Source organism: Chrysemys picta, chromosome 7 (genome assembly GCF_011386835.1).
Source record: "Chrysemys picta bellii isolate R12L10 chromosome 7, ASM1138683v2, whole genome shotgun sequence".
NCBI classification, from domain to species: Eukaryota; Metazoa; Chordata; order Testudines; family Emydidae; genus Chrysemys; species Chrysemys picta.
Window position 1 is genome coordinate 124,563,929 of NC_088797.1, and position 17,038 is coordinate 124,580,966.

General features: G+C 42.1%; 1 protein-coding gene across 2 annotated transcripts in view; it reads left to right on the plus strand.

Moving 5' to 3' along the window:
* PCGF6 (polycomb group ring finger 6) overlaps positions 1-17,038 on the plus strand; it is a 50,355-nt gene that overhangs the window by 18,270 nt on the left and 15,047 nt on the right. For both annotated transcript variants that reach the window (XM_065552569.1, XM_008179821.4), the window contains exons 7-8: positions 5,602-5,629; positions 9,846-9,944. In XM_065552569.1, the coding sequence (XP_065408641.1) occupies positions 5,602-5,629; positions 9,846-9,944 (127 nt within the window). The remainder of the gene's footprint in view (positions 1-5,601; positions 5,630-9,845; positions 9,945-17,038) is intronic.

Genomic DNA, 17,038 nt, shown 5'->3' on the forward strand with positions numbered 1-17,038 from the left:
CCTCCCTAGTCATCTGTCCGAGTTTCCACTTCTTGTAAGCTTCCTTTTTGTGTTTAAGCTCACTGAAGATTTCTCTGTTAAGCCGAGCTGGTCACCTGCCATATTTGCTATCCTTTTCTGCACATCAGGATGGTTTGTTCCTGCGCCCTCAATAAGATTTCTTTAAAATACAGCCAGCTCTCCTGGACTCCTTTCCCCCTCATGTAGGCGTCACAGGAGATCCTGCCCATCAGTTCCCTGAGGGAGTCAGTCTGCTTTTCTGAAGTGCAGGGTCCGTATGCTGCTCCTCTCATTTCTTCCTTTTGTCAGGATCCTGAACTTGACCATCTCATGGTCATTGCTGCCCAGATTGCCACCCACTTCTACTTTCCCTCCCAATTCTTCCCTGTTTGTAAGCAGCAGGTCAAGAGGCGCACGGCCCCTAGTTGGTTCGTCCAGCACTTCCACCAGGAAGTTGTCCCCAACACTCTCCAAAAACTTCCTGGATTGTTTGTGCACTGCTGTATTGCTCTCCCAGCAGATGTCAGGGTGATTGAAGTCCCCCATGAGAACCAGGGCCTGTGATCTGGAAACTTCTGTTAGTTGTCCGAAGAAAGCCTCGTCTACCTCATCCTCCTAGTCTGGTGGTGTATAGCACACACCCACCACGACATCACCCTTGTTGCTCTCGCCTCCAAACTTAAAGACTCTCAACAGGCTTTTCTCCAATTTCATGCTGGAGCTCTGAGCAATCACACTGCTCTTTTATATACAGTGCAACTCCTCCATCTTTTCTCCCCGGCCTGTCCTTCCTGAACAGTTTATGCCCATCCATGACGGTGCTCCAGTCATGTGAGTTACCCCACCAAGACTCTGTTATTCCAATCACATCATAGTTCCTTGATTGTCCCAGACTTCCAATTCTTTCTGCTTGTTTCCCGGGTTTCTTGCGTTCGTGTACAGGCACCTAAGATAACTAGCCGATTACCCTGTGTAATTTGCCCCCCTCCCACACCCCTGCATTTTGCATTTAATTATGTAATCACATAATATTTCCACAGGACCCCTGCATCATTCAACACACAGGATAGACCATGCTTTAGGAATGAATTAGGGGTATGTAGTGAATTAAGCACATCTGTAGGACCCGTTGCCTCATTTGTTGCAGAAGTTGAAAGGTGTGTGGTGAATGAGATGGGATTTCAGGAAGAGACAGGGTGGCATCCTGGTTAAGACAGTTGAATACTGCCCTGGTAAACTGGATTCTATCCCTATCTCTGCCAAAGACTTTCTCTGTGAGGCTGCACAAGTCCCTTAAAAACATCTGTTCACAGGTGGTCACTAGTTATTTGTTCCTTGTTTTTCTGGATGCCTGACTGAAGACCCAAGAGTCTGATTTGCAGAAGTGCTGAGCAGTCACAATGGGAACTGTGTTTTGAACATCTGAAGTACTATAGTGTGCCATCACGTCTTGGGTGTCTCAAATTGGGCACCCAAAATTTGTGGGTACAGTTGAGCTTAATCTCTGTGCCTCAGTTCCCCATCTGTAAAATGGGGCTAATGACCCTTCATCTCACAGGAGCGTTCTGAAAATAAGTTAATGTTTTTGAAGCATTTGGATCCCATAGTGATGAGCACCACAGAAAAGTCCATGAGGAAATTAGAAATTCTATGTGCAGAGCAAGGTCTGAATATTTTGTAGTAAATAAAGCTTGGGGCCACATTGAACAATGAGAAAACAATATATTGAATAGACAACCTTAATTCTGGTCTCTCCTAGCTTTTGAGTGATTGACTTTGCAAACTTAATAATGTTCCTTTATCTCATATTTTAACGTGCTTCTCTATCATAATCAGTGTGATATAACAATATACGTTCCACTAGCGCAGTCCATGCAGGTTCCCATTGACTTCAGACCCATCCCATTGCAAGATTGGGACCTAAGCTTGATAGAAAACATTGCTGTCTTATACCACAAGGTGGCAGAGACAATCTGCACAGAGCGTAAAGTGACAAATGGGTACCTTTACATTCTTTCCAGCTCAGATAGTACATTGACAAATGTTCACCTTTCTGGATATATAAAAATGTAATTGGTAATTTGCAACTTCTTAAAAACTGGAATACTGTTTTAGCACAAAATGTCCTTTAAAGGCAACACATCAATGCTACAATTTTTTTTGAAGGAAAGATATGCTTTTGGGAACATAAGTAATGGTTAATGACTATATAGAAAGCTTCTTGATGCTGTCTGGCCTCATCTGTAAAATAATTTGCAGTTTGGGTTAATTTTAGAAAAGTAAATCTATTTAAATTAGCTCCTGTTTAAGGCTATGACATTAATTTTTTTCTTTGATTCTCAGCAGATGCATTTTTCTTTTATCAATTTAAAAGAACTTTTGTGAGGCAATTTAGATCCCAAATCGTTCGTGTGTGTGTGTGTGTGTGTGTGTGTTTTGATTGAATTTCTTTTTGGTTTGGTTTTGAAGCTTCCTTTCGAGTGTTTGCAACTCAAACATAATAGTTTTATGCAACACTTCAGTACACAATGTGAAACTGACCAGTTTGGTTTCATTGACTATACTGAGTGAAGTACAAAAAGTAAGTAAATAGCAAAAAGAGTGAAGACTTAAACTAAAGCAGCAACAACAAAAACACTCTTTTGGGTTCAGTAATCTAAGGAGCCAGTAAGAGAAGTAACAGCAGTAACAAGGAGCGGTTTTTTTTTTTAGGTGACTCTCTTTTTTAACCTTTGCTCTTAGGCAGATGTTTAAGACTTGCAGATGTTGTAAAAAATGTTTTGCTTTCCTCTTCAAAACTTAACATCAGAAATAACTTGCCCAGGAAATAGAGGGAGAGATTATGAAGTCTCAGCAACTAAAGAAAACTTTAAAAGGGTTGGGTCAATCAGCCAGAGTTTTTACATTAAAAATTTGCTCCCGAATTACTTGTATCATGTTCTCCGAGCACGTGAAATGGTTAAATATTTTCTGCAGCAGTGGAAATGGATCAGAGAGAGCCACTCCTGGAACAGAAATGCTTATCACCATCTTTTTCTTCTTTTCCTTCTGATAACTTTATTCTTCAGTCCCTTTTAAAATCATTCTGACTGTACTCTCCTGTCCAATCTCAGACACACGTGCAGATAACAGATAAAGTGAGGCATTCTGGAAGATAAAATTCTAGCCTGTGCGATTCTGTCCCCACACCTAGGAAAAGGCAGCTAATCTTTTAAAATACATTTCAGCAGCTGATTGTAATGCTGGTTTTATTCAGCTGTCTGTCTCGTGGCAGGCACATATTGGAGATGGTGATACCTAAATATAGCAATCTAAAGCTTCACGCTAACACTTGGTCCGTGTAGGCATTGCAAAGACATTTTTCTCTGTTGCGTGTATGTGGTCCGTAGCAATTCTAGTCAATAAACATTCAATGGGCAGTGCTTGATTCTGCTTCTTCCAAGACAAACTAAAAGTGCTGCGTTATTTCTCTTACAAATCCTTAGTTGACACACAAATAATGAGACCTGAGGAAATGGGCATTGTTCATGGTGAAAGCCATCCTTTTTAAGAGAATTTTTAATAGGTAAAACTCTGTTGGCTTGTTTTTCCTGTGTTGAACTGTTAGCTGGAATTCTTCTCTGCTCCACCCTCACCACCTTAATTTTTTTAATTAATGGAGATATCCCATCTCCTAGAACTGGAAGGGACCTTGAAAGGTCATCAAGTCCAGCCCCCTGCCTTCACTAGCAGGACCAAGTACTGATTTTGCCCCAAATCCCCAAGTGGCCCCCTCAAGGATTGAACTCACAACCCTGGGTTTAACAGGCCAATGCTCAAACCACTGAGCTATCCCTCCCACCTAAATGTACACTATTGTGCTGTTGTCCAGACATACTCCCTGGACCAGATGATCAGCTGGTGTGTTAACCAGTGTAGCTCCATTGAAGCCAGTGTAGCTCTTGATTTACACTAGCTGCGAATGTTGCTCTGTTTGGGGGAGAGGGGGTTGGCCAATTCTTTTTTGCTTTCATCTGAAGCATTTGGTATTATCCTTCTTTCCTAGATAGTGTCTGCACTAATCAACATATTTGTACTATTCCTGGGGAATTCTGCGCCATTGTGCATGTGCAGAATTCCTGTCCCCTGCAGATTTTTTTTTTCTCTGCAGAATATAGATTCTGCTGTAGAGGTGCTGCAGCTACACCTTTTGCCCACCGGGGGCTGCTGTGGCACCAGAATAGAGGCCAGCCAACCAGCACATAGGCTGCATTCCTCATAGTGGGGCCAGATGAGGAGGCACAGGACGGACAGAGAGGGGCACACAGGGTTTCTGGGGTTGTCACAGACTGGAGCTAGTGGGGGGACAGACTGGGGCATGGGTCAGGAGCTAGTAGGGTGACTGCATTGAGCCAGGGGCTGAATGGGTTGGGGGGTTGCCGGGCCACATGGGGATGGGGAGGGGGGAGTGGATGCAGAAGGGACACATGGGGACAGGGACGGATGTGCCTGCCTGAATGGGAGAGACTAAGGGTCTGCGTGGGGGAGGCTCCCCAACTCCCTAACAATTCCTCACCCCCTCGCCCCCCAAAAATCCAAAACTCTTCCATACTTCTCCCACCCACACCCAGGTTCACTGCCAGGCTCCTTCCCAGCAATTACTTCCCTCAGCTCCTGTTACCCTTGACTCCCCCAAACCTTTGCACTACTTTTGAGGGGTGCGGGAAATATGTTTCTGTATTGTAGTTTAAATGAATTATTACTCAAAGTTCTGTATTAATATGCCTAGTAAGGAATCTATTTGTCAAAAAATATATATCCTCGATCTTTTTTTTTTTTTTGGTCTGTATTGTTAGACATACTTGCTGACAGGTATTTTGAAATAAATTCTCAGAATAACTGAAACTGGAATGGTTATATTGTGTTATTTTGACAAATAAAATATACAGAATTTTAAAATATTGTGCACAGAATTTTTAATTTTTTGGCAACACATTTTTTATTTTTTTGGCGCAGAATTCCCCTAGGAGTAACGTACTCTGAAAGGTCAATGTTTAGGCCCAGAGATCTCTACAATAGTATGAGGTGCTCTGTCAGTACTATTGAGCACTGTCTGTTAGGAGCTTAGATAGTGGTAAGCACAGTATAAATACCTAGACAGCAATGTTTGTAACCTTTGGAAGACATTTTTATTTTTCTAGTTATCCATGCTATTTTTTTGTTCCAGACCACTTCTAAGAAAGTTAGTGTTACATCTGATAGTTTACAGTATATATGAGATTTGAGTGTGTTATTCTGGCTTATTTGTTTTCTTTTCACTTCAGAGTGGCAGATTTAAATATGAAAAAGATATAAAGGGTTTATTTGACAGGAATGCAATAGAGGAGAAAAAGGAACAACTGTATAAATGCGATCTATTTGTATTTCATTTATCATTAGGAATTCAATTAAAAGGAAATACCTTGGTTGTGTTTTTTTGGTGTTTTTTTTTTTTTTAAGGGTATTTAATGCACCAAAACTGTGTGGTATGATTATGGCTTATTGATTATAGTAACTTGAGGTTGCTAATAACCATGTCACTTAGAGATATTATTGATTGTTAACTTTTCTCTTGTCTTTCAGAGCTAATGAAGGCGCAGGGAATTTTAAGGTATGAATGTGACTTGAATTTATTTTCCTATACATTTCATTTGAGAAATTTGTATAACTTTAATCCTAATTTAATTTAGCTCATCCGGGTTTGCCTTGCACTAGAAGTACACCTGGACACACAATCTGGAGTTTACCCAGTGGAGTATAAAGTGATATTGGGCTACATTGTACTTTAAAATCCATCATTGCATAATGTCACAGGGCGTGGCAAGAAGAGAGACTACAAAGACAGGAAAATAATATTTTAGTATGGGAGAATGGAACATAATAAAACTGACTAGTCTTGCTTGTTGCTTCAGGCTCTGTCTCTGGGGGACGAGTGCCCTCATTGTCTGTGCCTTTAGTTGGAATTCTGCCCAAGGGAGTAGTCGTGCCCAGAGTATTGCAGTTTTTTGGGGTTTTGTTTTGTTTTTAAATCTCTGATTTGTTCTGGAAGAGGTAGTTTATAATGTGTGTTTGTGTACTTATCAACCAAGAGGTAGTAGTCTTGAATTCTAATGTATAACCGCAGGAGGAAGATGGAAGGCACAAAAAAAATATTTGTGCATATTTGCTAGGCAGCTAAATAGACTTCCCTGGTCAGTTGCTAGTTCACTCTCATCTTGATCTCTCTGTTAAAGACATTCATCTCTTCTGTGAATGGAGGTTACTGAATTGGAAAAGAAATATAGCTCTGCAGTATTGCAATGTAGAGTGAACGAAAACTTGTTCCTACTGTGCCAAATCGGTGTAGTGTCACGATGTGAAACTGCCCATCTCTTGCTGCCTTCTCCAGAATTTGGCAGGCTGTAATTAAGGATGTGCAAAGTGTATAATTTCAGTATGTGAATAAATACCTTGGAAACAGGCTCTATTCAAGCCAAGCAATAGATGAAACTTTAAATTATGTAGTCACATATTACATTTTACCTTTTATGGCAGCAGGATGTTAGGAATAAAAGGCTGTGGAACCACACAGAGTAGCAGATTGTAAAAAAGAAACTAAACATGGGTACGTTTAGCATTGAGATATGCAATCTTAATATTTACGAATGGAAGCAAACAGCATTTTACTAACATATTACATATAAATTGTCTTAATTCTTTCCCATCCTTTCTCCTTTGCCTCATCTTTATTTTTAGCTGGGTTGATTCCTGTCCAGACTGCAGGCACAAATCTGAATAGGTGCAACGCAGGTGCAACTACTCACCTTTGTTATGATTTATTAATCATTATGATAGAGCTTAATCACCAACTGAGAACAGGGCCCCACTGTACTGGGCACTCTACCAACACTGAAATGAGATTGTCCCTGTCCCAAAGAGCTTAGCTGAGCCTACAATTGAATTGTGAATGTAGATTTTGTGAATGAGAAAGTAATCTGCAGAGAGAAGGCTGCCTTCCTGAAAATATCTCCAGCCAAGTTGCTTTCTCTACATTGTTCTCTCCGCCTCCGGGTGGTTTTTCTCCTCCTTTTTTGTCTCCTGCATTGTTTCTTCCCCTTACTGCTGTTTCACCCTCATTCTCTTTGCCTTCGATTGATCCCATCTCCCCATCAATTCTTTGCTCAGCCTTCTGGATTTGAAGAGGTGTACATGGTTTCATGATAGACGTTACATTAGCTTACACATTTAGTTTAAAGCAATTCAGCCATTTTAATGGCACAGAAAAAAAATTCCCATTACTGAAAAATGTCCATATGAGATGTATATTTGTTCCCTATAATAAAAACATTTGTAAGGGGCACTAAAAAGTCTAAAACATTAGAGGGAAATAAAAAACATTTACTGAGGCTGATGTGCATGTACAGGGAGCACATTCTATAAGGAGTTTTCCCTCGTTTTCATTCTATGTTTCTAAGCTATGCAGATGGCATCTCTTAGTTCATATAATGGCTTCAGAGGAAGCTGTTCAGATGTAGGCACTGAATACAGATTAACTCCCACTAGAGTTAAATGCATTTTATATTATTAATACACATCAACAACATACATTACTTAGGTATTCAGAGATTATGCAAACCTCAGCTACATCTGTCACTTAACCTCCTGATGTGTAGTTTCAGAGCCAAATAGCATGTCAGTGTCATGATTTTTCCCTTTGGGGACAGTACAGTTTGTATTTCTTTAGTATTGAAATTGGGGGTGGGAAATTAGGAGTCAAATCAAATTTGACCCAAAGGTTAGGTTTCATGAAACGTTATCTTACAACACCTGAACTGGTCCATGAGAACTTGTTTGAGCTGAGAGAAACTGCAAAAATAAATTGCATAGGCAATAACAGGTTTTGATTTTTAAAACACCTTTCTATTTTAATAATCTAAGATGGTGTTTGTGACATAGGTAAGGAAATGGATTTTTTTGTAACCTGATCCGACCCCTTTTTAAGCCATAAATACGGGGTTCCAGTAACATTCTGACTGAAACTGAGCTTTAATTCAAAAGTCTTCTACAAACACAGAGTTCCAGGTTCTGCCAGCTTTTATTCACCATGCGCTGTATTTCACAAGTCGTCCCACTGGTTCCAGTTGGACTGTTAACAGACTAAGATACTAACATGGATGAAGGTGGCAGAATTGGGCCCTGAATGATCTCAAAGAATCACCTTCAACTCCCTTGAATACCTTTACTGGTTGTTTTTCTACATCACTTTCCACTTCCTTGCTATGTCATTAATAGGCCCCCATTTACTTCTCTGCTTTCATTTCCTCCTCTTCCCTCCCTCCCTCTCCCCGTGCTCTTATTCCGCTCCCCACACTACTTCCTTTCTCACTCTTGGCTTCATGCTTTTCTGCTTCTTCCAGCCAAGCTAAATCTCCATGTTCAAATCTCTCCTTCAGACCCATTTTTTGTGAAATCTCTCTACCTGGATTCCCTATCAGCATTGTCTTCTAATCACCTTCCTGCTGCATTATTCTCCTGTATAGCTGAGTTAGATTGTGAGCTCCACCAGGCAGGGGACTTTTTTTAACATGTTTTGTGTGTTCTATAAACAATGCTCCCATTCGTGCTGTACACCAAGCTACAATAGCATGGGCCAGCAAAGTAGTTCTGACTCTGTTTCTGACTTCTAGGCGTTGTTGTTTGAACATGCTAGCTAGATTATTACAAGTGGAATAAATATTTGTGTCTGTGACTTAAGTCAGAGTAGGTTGGCCCTTCCTGTTCATTGTACTCTTTGTATTGGGAATATGGCTTGGCTAGTAAATCACAGCCGTCCATAATTTAATGTAAAAAATCCAATTAATTAGGACAAAGGGAAATCCATTTATCATGCTGAGTGCTGCAGTCTGCTCTGTCTTTGTGTCTCTTCTTTGTACCCACCCAAATCATCAGGCAGCTGTTTAGCATTTTATCTGTGGGGAAAAAATCCTTAAAAAAAAAAAAAAATCTTCAAGAATGGCATAATAAATGTCGTGTTGTTACAGTCCTCCCCATGGAAATACTTGAAAATGACAGTAAAAGCCTCCCAACCAGTCTAGCCATTGTATTCCCCACTGTGACACATTATGTTGAAAATGATTCTGGGATTCAGAAAGTGCTAATCTAGCCACAGCAGAACTGAAACATCACTTATAAGAGGCTAAAAAAAAAAAATTAGGCTGTGTGGGCTGGGAAATACCACTGGGTTTTATTTTCTCAGTGTAGCTCTGAAGTGTGTCCTGAGCTCATTGGCATGACCCCCATTTTTTAAAACTTCCTCTTGTGCCAGTGGCAGGCAACTCCTTTGCTCATAGATGAAAAGAGGTATTTAACATACTGCATGATAGCAATTTAATGTCTATGCTGTAGTAAATTATGTACAGCATCTGTGCTGCCCGGTAGTTAAAAAGGAAATTGGCACGCAAACTTGGAACTCCGTCCTGCTCTCGTTGACGTCCGTGTGGGTTTTTGCCCTTGATTTAGATAGGAGCAGGATTGGACCCTGGGAATCTATTTATTTATAGTGCCTTTCATCCCAAAGTGATCTAGAAACAGGGCAGAGAGGAACTCAGTCCGAGGTTAGGGGTCTGTTAATGGAGTGGATGGGTGAGGTTCTGTGGCCTGCAATGTGCAGGAGGTCAGACTACGTGATCATGATGGTCCCTTCTGGCCTAAAAGTCTGAGTCTAATTCAGCCATCCTCAGCTGTAGTGTGTGGGGCGTTTGAGCAGGGGCTGGAGGAATCTTCTGTAGAGAACCCTGGGTGGGAACACTCAGCATTTTTAAGTCGCTTACCATCTGCTCTTTCTGCAGCCATTGGAAAAAAAGTTTGTGCGAGTTTCAGGAGAAGCAACCATCGGCCATGTGGAAAAATTCCTGCGAAGAAAAATGGATCTCGACCCGGCTTGTCAGGTCAGTTACAAGAGAGGCATTCAGCCCACGTTAGGGTCAAGACTTTTTTTTCTTAATATTTCAAGTGAGTGATGTATTCCACGGCTGCTGGTTCACCCTGATCATTGCAGTACGTGTCCGGCAAACAAGGCTGGCACATAGGGTATGTCTACGCTGCATCTGGAAGTGAGCCTCCCATCCTGGGTCTACAGTCTTTTGTTAGCGGGGCTCTCACTAGCATGCTAAAAATAGCTGTGTAGACATTGGATCTCAAGCCTGCGCAACATCAAAGCAACGTCAATACAGCTGTTTGTTAGCGCGCTAGTGCAAGCCCCTCTAATGCAAATCTGTCAACCCAGGCTGAGAGGCATGCTGTCAGATACTGTGTAGACTAGTAGTCACCAAACCTGGGGACTCTCCCAGTCGATCGCGATCTGCAGGTGCGGTGGCGCAGCGTAGCTGCCTGCTGCTAAGACAGGCTCCCTGCCTGCCGCGGCCCCACACTGCTCCCGGAAGTGGCCAGCGCGGCCCCAGGGTGGGGCGGGGGCAGGGGTAGGGGTCTCTGCGCGCTGCTTCTGCCTGCAAGCACTGCCCCCGTAGCTCCCATTGGCTGGCAACGGGGAACTGTGGCCAATGGGAGCTTTGGGGGCGGTGCCTGCAGAGAGGGGCAGCGCACAGAGCCACGTGCCCCCTGCCCCGAGGAGCGTGTAAGCCCCTTCCGGGAGCGGCGTGGGGCCCCAGCAGGCGCCGACCAAGGTAAGTGCCGCCCGGCAGGAGGCTGTACCCCAGCCCTGAACCCCCTTCTGCACCCCAAGCTCCTGCCCCAGCCCTGAGGCCCCTCCCAGAGCCAGCACCCCATATCCCCTCCTGTACCCCGAACCCTCTCCTGCACCCTAAGCCCCTGCCTCAGCCCTGATCCCCCTCCCAGAGCCAGCACCCCTCACCCCCTCCTGCACCCCAACACTCTGCCCCAGCCCAGAGCCCCCTCCTGCACCCAAATACCCTCCTAGAGCTTGCACCCACCCCCTCCTGCACCCCAACCCCCTGCCTCAGGCTCAACCCAGAGCCCCCTCCCACACTGCAAACCCCTCAGCCCCAGCCCAGAGCCCGCACCCCCTCCCGAACCCCAGCCCCCTGCCCCAACCCAGTGAAAGTGAGGGTCGGAGAGAGCAAGTGACGGAGAGAGTGGGGCAAGGAGTGAGCAGGGCAGGGCTTTGGGGAAGGAGCGGGGCCTCGGGGAAGGGGCAGGGTAGATACGGGGTTACCCTTAAATTCCAAAAGTGATCTTAAGCGTCAAAAGTTTGGAGACCACTGGTGTAAACATGCCCTTAGAGGCAGAGCCATAGTATTCATCTAATCCAGTAAGCAAACCCCTAAAAGCTGTGATTCAGTACCAGGGGATCATACAAGATTTAACTGTCCCCACTCAGTGGCAGCGTTTTTTAAATTTTCTGATAATATTCCCAGCATATCACTTGAATTATACATGGTGCTTGACCGTAGGTGGAGTACATTCAATAAAAGCCCAACGGCATTGCAAACAAAAGGCACAGAGGGAGGTAGAAGGGACCGTAGGAGGATATGAGAGCAGAGATACAGGCAGGAGTCGGATTTAGTTGAACAAAGCAAGACTGAACTGAATGTTGAAGGAGGTTCAAGAAGATTAGAGGGTGATGAGGGAAGATGGTGATTTTGAAGGGGTGGGGTGGAATAAAAGGTGTTGTGTCTGTAATAGAGGAACACTCAAAAGTGGTGCACAAGGATTTAAACACCCAGTTCTCATTGATTTCAGTGAGACTCACACAGCTAAAACCCCATGCAACTTTTAGGAAATGAGGAGTTACATAATGCATAAATGATCCATCCAGCTGATGACAGGTAACTGGAAAATCCAGCTGCTGTTGACGAGAATAGGCAAATAGCAGAAATTAAGTGATGGTCTTGGAGTTCTGTTTGTTTGTCTCAGATATGTTTTTCCCCTTTTTAAGGCAAGAAAGCGTGACTGTTTTTTTTCCAGCACTGAGTCTTTATTCACGCTGCTTGCTGTCCCGTGGTGACAGTGCAAATTGGATATAAATTATTCATCCTCTTGCAGAAACAGCCTAGTTACATTTACTGGTTTCCTCTCAGTAAGAATGTATGTAGCTTCCCATTATAGATAGTGCTCTTTGGGAATCCTAGGTAAATAACATTTTTCTTAGATGCGGAGTCAGAGAGAAGCCACAATTCAATTCAGAAATGGATGGTGCTTATTTATTTATTTATTTATTTATTTTAAAGGTATCATACTTTGGGTCCTAATATTCTGAAGTGCTGGGCACCCACAGCTCCAATGGAAGATGCGGGTGCTCAGCTTTGAAAATCAGGCCGATGCTGTTTTACAGACTTGCTTCTAATCCTGCCAATCTAAAATTCTTCTTTTAGGCCTGGTCCCCACTAAGTCCCCACTTCGGACTAAGGTACGCAAATTCAGCTACGTTAATAATGTAGCTGAATTCGAAGTACCTTAGTCCGAACTTACCACGGGTCCAGACGCGGCAGGCAGGCTCCCCCGTCGATGCCGCGTACTCCTCTCGCCGAGCTGGAGTACCGGCGTCGACGGCGAGCACTTCTGGGATCGATCCGGGATCGATTTACCACGTCTAGACAAGACGCGATAAATCGATCCCAGAAGATCGATCGCTTACATCCGGACCAGGAAGTAAGTATAGACGTATCCTTAGAGTTTAATATGTTGTTTTTCCATTTCCTGTCTCCAAAACTGTGTTCTAACTGTGTTATCCGTTGTAAAATAGATGCCGTGTTCCACCCCAGAGTTAGTTGAATTTCCCTAGTGAATACACTGATTTCTGTATACAGTGTTAGCTGACTGTTTACCAACTGGACTCCTACAGACGCTGTGCAATAACTAAAGCACTTGAAAGGGCTGACAAAAAAACATCTTTGCATGGTGTGCCACGGAGTCTGATAGCTGTGTGAGCTATTTGAGTGCCTAACATTTATTTGTCCGTATGCCTGCTGCTCTAGCATTAACTGATTGCTTTGGGATATCTAGGGTTGTGTTACCTCATTGTCTGAGAACCCGTATCAAACACAGCTTCCCACTTTAACTGCGGTGGGTCAGTAGAGATGAACGCTTATTTCTAATGAAGTGTGCTCAGCGCTCATTATAATGGTCTGAGATGAGTTAGAATGGCCAAACTCTCTTGAAATATGAGTTGAACTGGGTTGGGCCTGTTCACACAGACAGGACAACAGAGTTCAACATCATTTGAAGCATGGCACAACAGGGAGCTGATGCTGATACCCATTCTCAGACAGTGCTAAAATTGTGTGTGTCTAAGTGTGAAAGATACTCTGTGAAATCAGATTCTATCCTTGGTCATCCACCTTTAGTAATGTAAACAACTTCCCCATCCTGCTATCAGGAGCAAGAGGGATGTGTTCATTCTGTTTTCCTGTAAGGAAACCAGAGTTGATTTCTAAATTTATAATTCAGTGTCCCACATTTATTTACTAATGAGATAGAACTAAAATATTGACTCTGAGCATCTTTTTCAATCACAGTTCCATACTTTATCCTCCTCTCTGAAGTTTTAACTTAATGTATATTGCTAGTTTTTTACACGTTAAAAAAATCCAAGTCTACTTAATCATGTTCCTGCAAGCTTCAAAAACACTTCTTGTCGTTTGTTTTAATTTCTTTCACTCGTCAAAGTCCCTCTCAGCCCTCCTGATTTCCATCTTTCATTTCACCTACCATAGTTGGTGCTTCTTTCTGTTGCCTTCATGTGGGCTGCATTTCCATTTTCTAAAGGATACCTGTTTGACTCAAACAACTGCTTGAGCCTTACCATTTAACTATATTGGCTTCCCTTTTTGTTTAGGGGTATACCCATTTTCTGTGGCTGTACTATAGAATGCTTCGTAACGGCCATGCTGAGTTTAAGGATTTTTAATTTCCTCGCTTCTGATTTGAAGGCTGTTGATTGATTGTCTTCCTCATTTTGTATTTTTATTATTAATTCCCCCTTTCTAAAGTCTAGTATGTCAGTGCAAGTCATTGGCATGATTCCTGTCCCCAAAATGTTGAACTGAATTATATTTTAGTAGGATTGGCAAGCAATTAAAAAAAATAATTGCAATTAATCGCACTGTTAAACAATAATAGAATACCATTTATTTAAATATTTTTGGATGTTTTCTACATTTTCAAATATATTGATTTCAATTACAACACAGAATACAAAGTGTACAGTGCTCACTTTATATTTATTTTTGATTACAAGTATTTGCACTGTAAAAAAACAAAAGAAATAGTATTTTTCAGTTCACCTAATACAAGTACTGTAGTGCAGTCTCTTTATCATGAAAGTTGAACTTACAAATGTAGAATTATGTACAAAAAATAACTGCAGTCAAAAATAAAACAATGTAAAATTTTAGAGCCTGCAAGTCCACTCAGTCCTACTTCTTGTTCAGCCAATCGCTCAGACGAACAAGCTTGTTTACATTTGCAGGAGATAATGCTGCCCATTTCTTGTTTACAATGTCTCCTGAAAGTGAGAACAGGTGTTCTCATGGCACTGTTGTGGCCGGCGTCGCAAGATATTTATGTGCCAGATGCACTAAAGATTCATATATCCCCTCATGCTTCAACCACCATTCCAGGGGACATGCATCCTTGCTGATGATCGGTTCTGCTTGATAACAATCCAAAGCAGTGCAGATTAACGCATGTTCATTTTCAGTATCTGAGTCAGATGCCACCAGCAGAAGGTTGATTTTCTTTTTTGGTGGTTTGGGTTCTGTAGTTTCCTCATCAGAGTGTTGCTCTTTTAAGACTTCTGAAAGCATGCTCCACACCTCATCCCTCTCAGATTTTGGAAGGCACTTCAGATTCTTAAACCTTGGGTCGAGTCCTGTAGCTATCCCTAGAAATCTCACATGGGTACCTTCTTTGCGTTTTGTCAAATCTGCAGTAAAAGTGTTCTTAAAATGAACATGTGCTGGGTCATCATCTGAGACTGCTATAACATGAAATATATGGCAGAATGTGGGTGAAACAGAGCAGGAGACATACAATTCTCCCCCAAGGAGTTTAGTCACAAATTTAATTAACGCATTATTTTTTCAAACAAGCGTCGTCATCATGAAAGCATGTCCTCTGGAATGGTGGCCAAAGCATGAAGGGGTGTACGAATGTTTAGCATAACTGGTACGTAAATACCTCGCAATGCCAGCTACAAAAGTGCTATGCAAATGCCTGTTCTCATTTTCTGGTGTCATTGTAAATAAGAAGTGGGCAGCATTATCTCCTGTAAATGTAAACGAACTTGTTTGCCTTAGCGACTGGCTGAACAATAAGTAGGACTGAGTGGACTTGTAGGCTCTAAAGTTTTACATTGTTTTGTTTTTGAGTGCAGTTATGTTAGAAAAAAAATCTACATTTTTAAGCTGCACTTTCATGACAAAGATTGCACTACAGTACTTGTATGAGGTGAATTGAAAAATACTATTTCTTTATCATTTTTACAGTGCAAATATTTGTAATAAAAAATAATATACACTTTGATTTCAATTACAACACAAAATATGTATGAATGTAGAAAAACATCCAAAATATTTAATAAATTTCAATTGGTATTCTATTGTTTAACAGTGTGATTAAAACAGCGATTAATTTTTTTAATTGTGTTTAAATTTTTTGAGTTAATTGCGTGAGTTAACTGCGATTAATCGACAACCCTATATTTTAGTCATTATTATTTAGTGGCTCAACTATAGTTCTTCATGAACCAATTCCCATGTGTTACTTAAGGTTTGTCTACACTGTAGTTAAAAACCCATCCCCATGCCAGCTGACTTGGGCTTGAGCTAAGGGAGTGTTTAATTGCGGTGTAGACATTCGGGCTTGAGAGCCCAGGCTCTGGGACCACCTTGCATTTTGCTGTGACGCTGGGAGCTCTGTGTGGCTCAAAAACATGTCTCTGTCACCAACAGAAATTGGTCCAATAAAAGAGATTTCCTCACTCACCTTGTCTCTGTTACGCTGAGGTCCTCTTGCTTTGCTAAGCTTTCTGCTTCACCATCTTTGCTTTTAAATGTCTGTCACTGATTCATGGATATTGCGGGGGGGCGGGGGTTATATTTTGGATTTGTGCTTCTTTTAATGTAACTCCTTTGCCTGACTCTTTGTGACTTTTCCAGCATGTCTGTCTGAAACCTCTAAAAAGAACCTGAAATAGACCATCACTATATAAAAATGTCACAGGCTTTAAATCTCTTATCTTGGGCCTTACCTGGGCTATAGGCAAGTGCGGGGTCCTGTTGGGAAGCTGCCCTTGCCAAAGCTCCCATTACAAGGCCAAAAGACACTGAATTTTACAGTCTCATCACTTTTATGTGTAGAAAACTGTGACTGGCACAGGGATGAATCTGGCTTTCCCTGGGCCTCAGGAAGGTGTGATTGGGGAGGGGAAAAGAAAAAACCTCTTTCTTTATATATTACATGTTCTGTGTGTGTCAGCCCCAACATATAGATTTCATCCTTAGTCTCTCTGTTGAGACTTTTAATAGGAGTGTCAGTTATGGTGAATGTTGCGACCAAATTCAGTTCCTAATGTGCAACTCCTCTCAAGTAAGCTGCAAAAACGGTTATCAGATGGTAAGTACTTTTGGTTATTACCCACCTGGCTGGGTCATCTTTGAACCAACGACCAAGAGGTGAAAGGTTCTGTATTCCATTTCCAATCTCCCAAACTGCTGACTGACCTTGAGGCTGTTTGACCAGATTTGTGCGTTGGCAGATTATTTGCTATCTTTGACCTTCATCCAATGATCTCCTATCTGACTGGGGGGACTTGAGGTTAATGGAATTGTTCAAATGATAAAGCACCTTTTTAAGATGTGTGAAGGAACAGAAAAAAATCTGAGTAAAAAATCCCACCCGGAGTCTCTGAGGGAGGATTTCAGATTATTTGCTGAGCTTTTGTATTTAAATTTGCTTGTGGATTTTAGTTCAAATTCCCTAGTCAGCTGAAAGGTTAAGACTATATTTTTTATCCCTCAGCCCGTTTATTACTTTTTGATGCTTTGTTTTGACCTTAGTGCCT